Raw genomic sequence first — 12,592 nt, forward strand, 5'->3', positions numbered from 1 at the left:
AAGCCTTGATTATATTTTGTGTTGTAGACATCATGTAAATTTCAAAATGACATTCTGTATTTACATCTGGGGTTATCAAATTTAACACATCATCAGCTTCTTTTTCTTTACTGTGTGTAACAGGAACACCTATTTGTGTCAAAGCAGCCTACCTAATAGCTCCTTTGCGATAATAGTTTTGGTGTGTCCATTGCTGACAATGAGACAAATCATATTGGGAAATTCTGTCTTGGAATGCAAAAGGATTAATGTTAATTAGCAACTGTTGGCTGTAATTGTCACCCTCATTAAAATGCAGAATTATGTATTTCTTAGTTATAAATAACCTTTCTAATTGTACTTGATGTATGCCAGTTTAATCAAAAAGTACACTTGCAAACAGGCAGATATTTGCATTAATCTAGGGTTGGATCCCTGAGTCTTTTTTGATCGTCTTTCATTCCAAACTTGACTAGTTGGGGGAGGTCTATTACAGCTACATATCCTTTGCACATTTGGTTTTTTTTTTTTTTTCAGCTCTGTGGATCTGACAGGATTTTGTATTAAAATGAGGGGAAATGTCTTCTGGGAATGTTCAGTGCAACGGAAAACGTGTCAGTTTTGAAGTAGTTGGCAAGGTTTCCATCATTCAGTGGTATGACAATAACTTGATTGTAGTATGAAAGCAATAATAAGCAAAGGAAAATAGAGAACAAATCATATTATGAAGCTGACTTAACTCTTTATGTCATTTTCATTGTTATCTTAATTACTTTTTTTACATTTCCTCCCCCCCCCTCCTTTTTCAGGTTCTCAAATACTATGTTAAATCTTAAGTGAATGTTGGTTCACTGGATGTAATTCCTGTTTGTACTTACAATCACATCAATGAAAGCTTAGTCTCAAAATATTTTCTTTTAATATATTTCAAATTTTCAGGTTATTTTTGTGCTTTCCTTTATTTCTTTGTCAAAAAAAGTGATTTGACTGTCTTTTCTTCCTGCAGTGATACTCTGAATGCTCTGCATTGTAGCTTGGAATTACTGTGATGGCAATTCCTACAGAACCTAGCAAATTAAGACTAATCTTGGTTCCCCTCTTCGTGGTACTCTAAGGAACTGTTCTGTGTGGTTCTCTTTATAGCAGTGTGGTCACTTCCTTGCTCCTCTTTCACAGGAATCTCCTCTTGGGTTTTCGGGGACGTTTTGTGAGAGGAAGGACTTGATTAATACATACAGAATACTCACATCTTAAAGAAGCCATTCTCACAGAAGAGTCGTCTGTTGGAATAGGATGAGGGGTGATGGTTATAACAGAGCAGAGATTCAGGCTGCATGTGAAGAAGAGATGTTTTACAATGAGGGTGGTAAAATCCTTGCAGGGGTTGCACAGAGAGGGGGTGGATGTGCCATCCCTGGAGACACTCAAAGCCAGGGTGGATGTGGTTCTCTTGGCAGTCTGATCTATTTGAAGATGTCCCTGCTCATTGCAGGGGGGTTGGACCTGATGACCTTTGAGAGTTACTTATAACCCAAACTATTCTGATTCTATGGTTCTGTCATGCTTACATATTAACAAACAAGCCTTCTTCTCTCTTCTTCACCTACACAGGATTTTCAGGCTGAAAGCTCCTTAGGGCAGGATCCTGGCACAGTACAGCCCAGTGCTTAGTTGCTCCATGTAATAACGATGATTAATGGTGATGCTAAAGTATAGTTAGGGTGGAATTCATCTTGTTAATTGTGAGACAACTGAGCTAGTTACCCTCAGCTCCTCTTATGGTCGATGACTTATTCTAGGATCAGCTAAATCACCTTTTGGTGATACCTGTTGTACAGTGGGCTGTAAAATAAGCCTCGAGTAATGCACAATGACATCTTGTTCCTCCTGTAGGTGAATATATGGAACCAAAAGTAAGTTGTCATTCATACCTTGATTATGGATTGGAGGCAAATGCAAGCCTAACCTCTGTGCTGCATGGTCAGTACCTTGATTATTAACACAGTTTTAATGCTTATGTGATAAATCAAAGGGGAGGTACTGAATGCTCTGGGAGAGGGAGTAGATATTTATGATTGTGAACATACAGCCTCTTCCTCATTAGCACGTGAGCTTGTGACATGGTAATGTGTTTAATAAAAATTGTGGTGGTGGGAGGCTGGAAAGGATGGAAGTTTGACTGCTTTGGAGAATCCTTTTTAAAAGTGACATGAAGTGTAGACACCTTGTAACTTAAACTTAGGTGACAAGGATACTGTAGTGTCAAAGGTCTGAGCAGAACTACATCCCATCGCTGCTAGTCAGTTGTACTGTGCACCAGGGGATGGTCTCAGCACAGTCACAGCTCTCTTTTCTCAATTATCTCCAACTCATGAATTACCTACTTACAAAAGAAATTCTTGCCTCTATTACTTAAGGACATTAACCAGCATTTTATGCTATTTGATTTGCCTCGTTTCCAATTTTTAATGTACTTTTTTCCCTTCATGATATTCTAATTCTCTACCTCAATAAAGACTTCCGGCTTCTGTTTTTACTACCATGAATAACACAGCATCAGCAGTGAATGTTGTCTCATTATTTGTCCTTTCTCTAGGCTGCTTATGAATGCTAAAAGAGTTCAGGCCCTAACAGATTTCTGTGAGGCTCCACTGGTGACCTCCCTGGCCACCGTATAGCAGACCAATTTTAATGTTTTCACTTATTTCCTGTCTTTTAACCAGTTATCTATCCATTAATGTATATTCCTCTTAGTTTATGGCAACTTTTAAGTCTTTGGTGATAAATTTGCTGGGAGGCTTTTGGAACTCCAGATAGACTGTATTTTCGTCTTTTTGAATGCATAATACTATGACAAATATAACAGAGGTCCCCAGGGAATTAAGACTTGATATAAAAACTCTGCCAATATGTCAAGCTTATTGATTCTTTATTATAATTTCTATCAATATGCTTGCTATAAACATCAAATCTCCTCATTTGTAGGTTTCTGCATCATTCTAGATTATTCCACTTAAAAAACATTTGCCCCAGAACTGAGGGAGTTTTAGGCAATTAGTTACATGGTACAGTTAATAGTTCATCTATTTCATACCTGAGCTCCTTCAGAAGTTTGAGCGAGTACCAGCTGATCCCAGCAATTTATTATTGTTTATTCATGTTGATTTGTTCTGTAATTTATTTATACAACACTTCAACTTGAGACAGGCCTTTTACCATGTCCTCTGTGGCTTCAGTTAACCCTACCTTAACTCTATGGCTAAGTTCCTTCATGATGAATACTAGTGAACTCATTGGACTTTTTCTGCTATGGCCTTGCCATCCTTATGTGTTCCTGTATAAGTTTTATCTCCTCTTGGCTTTAACAGATACTCAGGCTTCCTATTTTTCATATATTTAAAGTGGGATTTGTTATTAGACCGTATGCTTTAGCAGGATAATCCTTAGTCTTTGGCTAGAATTTATTGTGGGGTTTGGTTTTGTGAGGGTTTTTGGTTGTGGGTTTGTTTGTTTTCTTCATTTATCAGTTTGTTCTTTGCTGTTTTCTTTATTTGGACCTGACTGGCCATTAACTGACTCCTCTACTGTTACACTTAACTTGTATGACTCCATTTCATCCTTATGAAGACTTCTGCTATTGGTTCTATCTCCTTTTTTGGAGCCCTAGTATGCCTGTTAGACAAACGTATGCCATTTGTAAACATTTTTACCCTTTTAACTCCCCCTTTTTAATTTCAACAAACTTTCTCTTTTTTATATTATTTTCACAGTCTGCAGTAGCAAATTTTTGCTCCATAGATGTGTTGAATCTATATACTCTTTGGTTGTCACTTCTGAGCAGTGTAATGGACTGTTCCCAGATGCAAGAGCGGTTTTGTGGAATGAACAACACAACAGACTCTTCAGCTTGAAAAAGAGGTCACTAAGTTTAGGATGCTATTAAAACTTCATAAAATCAAAAGTGACATGCAGAAAATGAGTAGGGAATGATTCTTTATTGTCTTGTCTGCTGGAGAAACTGCTGGCCATCAGACAGAATTGTGAAATGGCACATTCAGAGCATGCAACATTTAGATAGAGACCAGAGGTCCATATAGCTTGCATCCTGAGTTCTTATCGTTACTGTGTTCTTAACTCCCCATATTCCAAGATTGTCACTGCAGTTTTCTCTAACTTATACAGCTTTTTAGATAAAGTCATCCATGATATATGGATTATAATAATGGTTTTTAAATGACTACATGTTCATATCTTAACATCTTTAATATATTTCTGATGTGTACCCGAGTATCTGGGTTTACGTCTCAGTCTCATAATGTTACATATCTGGAATTAAATAGGACATAATAGCAGAAGATTTGGGCCCTGATTTTTCCTGGGTAGAGCAATGAAATAATCAAGGAATCTTCCACATTTGGGTAGAGTAACTCATTGCAGTGTTTCAGTGTAAGAATATTGAACTGTTTGATACATTTTTATTTTTTATAGACTTTTTGGCATTACTTTTGAGAACCCTGAATCATGTAACATACCTTCTAGTTTTCTGAAACAGACTGAAGAAAACAAAGAGTTGATGGTGTAGTCCCTGGTTACATATCTTTATTCAAGCTTAGTGCACCTATTTTTACTGTAGTCATGACATTCTTCTCTTCCTAGACCAGATTTCCTTCTTGAAAACACATGCTATTTTAATCATAGAATAGTTAGGGTTGGAAAGGACCTTAAGATCAACCAGTTCCAACACCCCTGCCATGGGCAGGGACACCTCACACTAAACCATGTCACCCAAGGCTCTGTCCAGCCTGGCCTTGAACACCGCCAGGGATGGAGCATTCACAACTTCCCTGGGCAACCCATTCCAGTGCCTCACCACCCTAACAGGAAAGGACTTCTTCCTTACACCCAGTCTAAACTTCCCCTGTTTAAGTTTTAACCCATTACCCCTTGTCCTATCACTACAGTCCCTGGCGAAGCGTCCGTCTCCAGCATCCTTGTAGGCCCGCTTCAGATACTGTAAGGGTGTGATGAGGTCTCCACGCAGCCTTCTCTTCTCCAGGCTGAACAGCCCCAACTTTCTCAGCCTATCTTCATACAGGAGGTGCTCCAGTCCCTTGATCATCCTCGTGGCCCTCCTTTGGACTTGTTCCAACAGTTCCATGTCCTTTTTATGTTGAGGACACCAGAACTGCCCACAATACTCTAAATGATGTCTCACAAGAGCAGAGCAGATGGGCAGGATCACCTCCTTCGACCTGCTGGTCACGCTCCTTTTGATGCAGCCCAGGATACGGTTGGTTTCTGGCCTGTGAGCTGGCTCATGTCCATTTTCTCATTGACCAACACCCCCAAGTCCTTCTCCACAGGGCTGCCCTGAATCTCTTCTCTGCCCAACCTGTAGCTGTGCCTGGGATTGCTCTGACCCAGGTGTAGGACCTTGCACTTGTCATGGTTAAACTTCTTAATGTTGGCATCAGCCCACCTCACAAGCGTGTCAAGGTCCCTCTGGATGGCATTCCTTCCTTCCAGCGTTATCAACTGAACCACTCAGCTTGGTGTCATCAGCAAACTTGCTGAGGGTGCACTCAATCCCACTGTCCCTGTCACCGACAAAGATGTTGAACAAGACCGGTCCCAACACCGATCCCTGAAGGACACCACTCATTACTGGTCTCCAGCCGAATATTGAGCCATTGACCGAGAGTTCCACTTATCAAACTGATGTCTCTCCAATTTAAAGACAAGGATGTCATGTGGGACAGTGTCATACGCTTTGCACAAGTCCAGGTAGATGACGTCAACTGCTCTACCCCTCTCCATCAGTTCCGTAGCCCCATCACTGAAGGTCACCAAATTGGTCAGGCAGGATTTCCCCTTAATGAAGCTCTGCTAGCTGTCACCAACCACCTTGTTGTTTTTCATGTGCCTTAGCATGCCTTTCAGGAGAATGTGCTCCAAGATTTGCCAGGCACGGAGGTGAGACTGACTGGTCTGTAATTCCCCAGGTCATCCATTTTCCTCTTCTTGAAAATGGGGGTTATATTTCCCTTTTTCCAGTCATCAGAAACTTCACCTGACTGCCATGATTTTTCAAATATGATGGCCAGTGGCTTAGCAACTTCATTTGCTCCTTCAGGACCCGCAGATGGATTTTGTCAGGTCCCATGGACTTGTGTACATTCAGGTTCTTAAGATGGTCTCGAACCAGATCCTCTCCTACAGTGGGCCTAGGGTCTTCATTCTCACAGTCCCTGTGTCTGCCTTCCAAGACTTGGGTGGTGTGGTCAGAGCCTTTGCCAGTGAAGACTGAGGCAAAGAAGTCATTAAGAACCTCAGCCTTCTCCAAATCCAGGCTAGCCAGTTTTCCTGGTAGCTTCCAGAGAAGGCCTATGTTGTCCCTAGTCTGTCTTTTATTCGCTATGTACCTACAGAATCCCTTCCTGTTATCCTTAACATCCCTAGCCAAGTTCGATTCTAACTGGGCCTTAGCTTTCCTGACATGGTCCCTAGCTTCCTGGACAACATCCCTGTACTCTTCCCAGGCCACCTGTCCTTGCTTCCACCTTTTATAAGCCTCTTTTTTCCTTTGAATTTCCTCAGCAGCTCCTTATCCATCCAAGGAGGTCTCCTGGCCCTCCTGCCGCACTTCCTTCTAGTTGGGATGCAGCACTCCTGAGCTTGTCGCAGGTGATCCTTGAATATTAACCAACAGTCTTGGGCCCCCCTGCCCTCCAGGGCTATATCCCATGGAACCTTATGAAGCAGGCTCCTGAAGAGGCCAAAGTCTCCTCTCTTGAAGTCCAGGGCACTGAGCTTGCTGCTTGCTCTTCTCACTGTCCTAAGGATCCTGAATTCGACAATCTCATGATCGCTGCAACTAGGGCTGTCCTGGAGCGTCACATTTCAAATGAGTCCTTCCATGTTGGTGAGTGGGAGGTCAAGCATAGCACCTCTCCTTGTTGGCTCCTTTATTACTTGCAGAAGGAAGTTGTCTTCCACACACTCGAGGAACCTCCTGGATTGCTTGTACCGGGCCATACCGTCCCTCCAACAGATATCAGGGTGGTTGAAGTACCCCCTGAGAATAAGGGCCTGTGAGCGTGAGGCTGTTCCTATCTGTCTGTAGAGTGCTTCATCCGGAGGTTCCTCTTGATCAGGCGGTGTGTAACAGATGCCCACAGTAATGTCTTCCATCGCTGTTCTCCCTTTAACCCTGTCCCACAAACTCTCTGTTGACTGCTCACCTGTCCCCAGACAGAGTTTCATACTCTCCAGCCTATCCCTAACATAAAGGGCAACTTCCCCTCCCCGTCTGCCAGGCCTGTCTTTTCGAAAGAGCCTGTAACCTTCCATTCCAACACTCCAGTCATAGGAGCCATCCCACCACGTTTCTGTGATGCCCATTATATCATACCCCCATAGATGTGCACATAACTCTTAATTCCTCTTGTTTGTTCTCCATGCTACAGGCGTTTGTATAGAGGCATCTGAGCTGAGGTCCAAATGAAGCCGCCTCATTGGCTGGAGCGGCTGGAATATCTCTGCATTGCGCTGAGCATTTATTATAGGTGCTGGCAACTGGCTGGGTGTGTTGGGATGGAATGATGCCCCCCTCCCGCAACACATCTAGTTTAAAGCATCCCTGACCAGGCTGGCAAGCCTCCTACTGAAACCTCTCTTTGCCAGACCAGGTCCACCAGCCCCCAGTAGACCTGGCCTACTAACTTTGGTCCCATGTTCAAGATACCCAAACCCCTGACCATGGCATCACCCTTCTAACCATTTATTAACCTGGCCAATCCTCCTAGCCTTTTTGGGGTCCTCCCCTGAATACTGGACTACCTGAGCTCCAGAGCCCCTAACCACCTCTCCCAGGGCTCTGTAGTCCTTCTTTATGTTCTCTGGGCTACTGCTGTCTATATCACCAGCACCCACATGGATCACTAGAAGTCAGTGGGACTTAATAGAGCAGGCAGCCTCTTTGCAGCATCCCTGATCCGTGCAGCTGGTAGGCAGCACACATCCCTCGAGACGGGGTCAGGCCAACAGACGAGTGCTTCCGTCCCTTTCAAAGTAGAGTCCTCTACTACTACAACCTTCCGCTTTTTCCTGGCAGCACCAGTAATCTTTAGCAGTGCACCAGCTGGTTGTTCATGGTGTGAGTGTGTTTCCTCGTTACCCCCCTGCAGAACAGCAAAGTGGTTCTGGGTGGGGACAACAGGTTTAGGAGGAAGCCCCTTGCTTTTGATTATCCTCTTCTTCCTTTTTTTTTTGTTGTTGTTGTTGTTACTATTTCCCAGCTTCCTGGGTTGGTGGCTTCCTTCTTTCCTCCATGAGCTACAATGGACGCTTGAGGCCCCTGCACAGTTTGGGCCTGGAGCAAGCAGCCCTGCTGCCTCTCAGCTTCCCTGACATCTTGCAGCCCATTGACAGGGTCCCGCAGCTCAGCCCCTGCTGCAGGAGGACCTCCACCAGGGAGCACTGAGTGCAGCCCTGCACACTGTGCCCCTCACCAGACCAATGCAGGCACCCTCTACACTCCGAGCTCTGCGCTGCAGCCTCTCCTCTCATCGTCTCTGTCTGGGTGCCTACGCTGGCCACCACGAGGCAGCCAGCGCAGAGCTCCCAGACCGGGCGCTGGCCATAACGCGAGTGCCCACCATCGTGCTCGAGCTGCTGCACAAACCGCCTCGACCCGTCCTGGTTGTGCGCGCTCCGTGGGGCAGGTTTTGAACCCCTCCGGGCTGGTGCCGCTGCTCCTGGCTCCGCCCGCTGTGAGTCCCTGCCCGCGTCCGCGGAGCTGCCGGCTCCGGGGCAGGTCCTGTCGAGGACTGCAGGCTCCCTCGGTGGCTCTCGCCGCTCGGAGTTGAGGCTCCTGGGCGCTGCGCTTCCCCCCGCTCCGGTGTTGAGGGTGTCCTCTCTGGAGCTACTCACCGCAGCGACTGACCGCGGATATTGGACATACTGAACATTGTAAAGTTTGGCTTTGTGGTGGGCTCTGATTAGAGCGCTGAAGTTCTCTCCTCAGCATTTAGATAATCTTAAAGGAAAACAGTATCCCTTTATTTTCTCTTTTAAGCATTTATTTAACTGTGATTACTCTTAGCATTTAAATTTCTCAATGCAATGTGCATCTGGCTCCGGAGTAATTTGGGGTCATGTATGATAATTTTTGATCTGTGTTGTTTATGAGGTGGTATTTCATTTACGGCCCTCTGAAAAAAAACCCAAATGTGTTAGACTTAATGTGCTGGGAGTGAAATAATTTGAAAACATAATGGAAAAATAAATATTTAACTGAAAGTAATAATGTGTCTTTGTGTCCTGCCCTGTACAAAGTTAGCTCTGTTTTAATAGTGGTGCCTTAAGTGTTACTCTTTTCTTTCTCCTTTGGTTCTTCCTGCTTGTAAAGGTGGATTTTGGTTTGATACATAACAGCTGGAGAATATAGTGAAAATGATCTAGTTGAAGATGTCCCTGGTCATTGCAGGGGGTTGGACTAGATGACCTTTGAAGGTCCCTTCCAACACAGACTATTCTATGATTCTATGAAACAAATTGCTTTTAAGATTCGTTTTTATATAAAAAGCAGCCAAAGATATTTCAGAGTACTAACTTATAATTTATGTATTTAAACCTTCTAAAAGAGAATCTCAAAGCTGCTAATACCATTGTACTTTTAGCTTTCGTTTTTGCTTCATCTGCATCGAATCATCTTTTGCTACTTAAAACAGAAATTGGGTTTATTGAAACATTTCAGTTCTGATTATTTTTTAATAAAGATGAAGAAGTCTAACCTAATGAAATCACTGGAATGAAATGAGAAAAATTTAAAAAATTAATAAGCTGAAGACTTGAAGATTTTATTAAGTCACATTTGGCTGTATGTTTCTTTGTGTGTACCGTCTTGAATCAGCAGGGTGAGAAAGATGCCTTGTAAGGAATGACCTCAGCACCCTTAGTGACTTTTCTGTTCCGTTTCCAGAAGGGCTTCTGGAAAGGCACTACCAATAGTTCTTGTGTGTGTAACACTGCCCGTGATCATGAAGCCTTGGTTTGAGATGAGCAGTAGGGCTGAATTCACATTTTCTTTCTTCCCATAGTTCCAGACTTGTAAATACGTTTTGCAGAACACATGCACGTCTGTCAGTTAGTCTGCCAGGTATCTGTGAGACATCATAATGTATAAGCAGCTTTATGATCTGTGAGTTTGCAGAGTATTTCATACTCAGTAATAAAATGCTTCCTGAGTCCATGCAGGTGATCAGATAATTCAGTGTTGCACTGTGTAGGTGTATTTGTAGTATTAAATCATACAGTTTGTAACTTGCTTTGCAAGTCTGGAGTCCGATGTGGCATGTTCTTTTAATATAGTGTCTGTACCCTACTCTGCATGTGGTTCTGCCTGGAATGTTTCAAGCTCCACTCTTATTCCAATGACCTTGTCCTTGCTGATGAGCCTGTGTTCTTCCAGCATTGCCTTTTGTTTTTACTGTAACAGGTGAAGCAATTCCTAGAAGGACTTTAACTGTGCTCCAGCTGCTGCTCATCCCAGCTTCTGCTTGACTTTGTTAATTGCTCTGTGCATCCCTCTTCTTATCCATATGCTTGGAATTTGGAACCTGCATATCCATCTCATTCATAGGCACAAACCACCCTAATAGGAGAGATGCCCTCTCCCTTCCCTCTTCCTTGCCAAGTTCAAATCTCTTTCAGTCTTCTTTTTCCTATCTCCTAATGGCCTCTCAGCATCTAGATTTCTAGACATGAAAGAAAAGTGTGCTTTCTTAACTCAGCCAGCGATGACAGCCGGATACCACTGTGACAAGCATTGTAAGGACGTTTGGGTCTCTAGAATGCATGGGCCCCATTGTAATTATCCATGCAATTTTCTTGCTTTCACTGCTTCTGTTTTGTTATGAACTTTTTAGCAGCAAACCATTTCTACCAGTGCACAAACCGTGACATCACATGACATTGACTCTACTCAAACCAGAAGATTTTTGTGCCAAGGTTGTATCTTTGTATCATTACTTCATTGTATCTCTGTGAAAATTTTAATTTCACGCCCTGCGGACTTCACTGTCTCTGTGCTCTCTGCTGGTGTTGTTGCATACAAGGGTAAGTCCCTGGGTCACATTCATTTTGTAGTGTGGTGTTTTGGGTTTGTTTTAAAAGTAAGAGTTCTGTTTCCTCTGAGAGATCTCGCTGTAAGGTTAGCTGGGGATTGCTGCCAGGAAAATATTTGCAAGCTTAAAGTGAAGATACTGTGAAAATATTTTTCCAAAGTTTCTTACAGTGTGGCCGTGATCATCTTTTTGGAGAGAAAAAAAAAAAAAAAAGAAGTGTGTGGAGGTTTGTGCTGTGATATATTTGTATATGAATAGATGCAAGTGATTTGGTAAAATGTGTGGGGATGAGAGGAAAAATCCATGTTCAAATATGTCATCAGGTTTCCCATATATTCTGGTTTTAATGAGTTGCAAACCTTTCTGAGCAGAAGCCCTTGGTTAATGTTTGGATTGATTCATGGAGATTCCTGGTTTGCAGGCACTGGCATTTTAAACTCCCCTGGTTGTACTATGCCTGCACTGTATGGATAAGTCAGAGTCCAGTCCTTGCTAGTCAGTCCTTGCCCTTTTGACATATGCTGTCCATGAGGTTTAATGTGTTGATGAAGGGAAATACCCCCCTATGAAGTCATAGGATAGCTGAGGTTGGGAGGCATCTCTGGAGATCATCAGAGTAGGGTCAGCTGGAGCAGGCTGCTCAGGGCTGTGTCATGTCATGTTTTGAGTATCTCCAAAGATCAATATTCTACAGTCTGGCCAGTCTGGCCAAGTGTTTAACCACCTACATAGCAAGAAAGTCATTTTACTTGCATTTGAATGGAATTTCTTGTATTTCAGTCTGTGCCTATTACTTCTTGTCCTTTCACTGGGTACAACTGAGAAGACTGTGGCACCATCTTCTTTCATTCCTTAATCAAGTATTTATTCACAGAGATCACTCTGAGCTGCCTTTGCTCCAAGCTGAACAGCTCCAGCTCTCTCAGATGTTTCTGTCATGTCACCTACTTCAGTTCCTTACTCATCTTCATTGCCGTTCATTGGACTTGCTTGAGTGGGTTGTACTGGAGATTGCAGCACTAGACACAGCAGTCGAGCTATGTCCCACCAGCGTTGAGTCAAGAGGAAACATCACCTCAGAATCACAGAATCACAGAATCACAGAATCCCAAGGGTTGGAAGGGACCTAAAAAGATCATCTAGTCCAACCCCCCTGCAAGAGCAGGGTAACCTACAGTACATCACACAGGAACTTGTCCAGGCGGGCCTTGAATATCTCCAGTGTAGGAGACTCCACAACCCCCCTGGGCAACCTGTTCCAGTGCTCTGTCACTCTTACAGTAAAGAAGTTCTTCCTGATGTTAACGTGGAACTTCCTATGTTCCAGTTTACACCCATTGCCCCTTGTCCTATCACTGGATATCACTGAAAAAAGCCTAGCTCCATCATCCTGACACCTACCCTTTACATATTTGTAAACATTGATGAGGTCACCCCTCAGTCTCCTCTTCTCCAAGCTAAAGAGACCCAGCTCCCTCAGCCTCTCC

At 43.5% G+C, this 12,592-nt stretch overlaps 1 protein-coding gene across 2 annotated transcripts in view; it reads left to right on the plus strand.

The window, feature by feature from the left end:
- Nucleotides 1-12,592, plus strand: part of KIAA1328 (KIAA1328 ortholog) — a 179,910-nt gene that overhangs the window by 149,235 nt on the left and 18,083 nt on the right. Inside the window, exon 11 of one of the 2 annotated variants that reach the window (XM_065662962.1) lies at nt 517-768. The exons of the other annotated variant lie outside the window; for it this stretch is intronic. Within the exon in view, the coding sequence (XP_065519034.1) occupies nt 517-604 (88 nt within the window). The 3' untranslated portion in view covers nt 605-768. Of the gene's footprint in view, nt 1-516; nt 769-12,592 lie in introns of those variants that run through there. 2 annotated transcript variants of the gene reach the window in all.

The sequence above is a fragment of the Lathamus discolor genome, chromosome Z (genome assembly GCF_037157495.1).
Source record: "Lathamus discolor isolate bLatDis1 chromosome Z, bLatDis1.hap1, whole genome shotgun sequence".
Classification (NCBI taxonomy): Eukaryota; Metazoa; Chordata; class Aves; order Psittaciformes; family Psittacidae; genus Lathamus; species Lathamus discolor.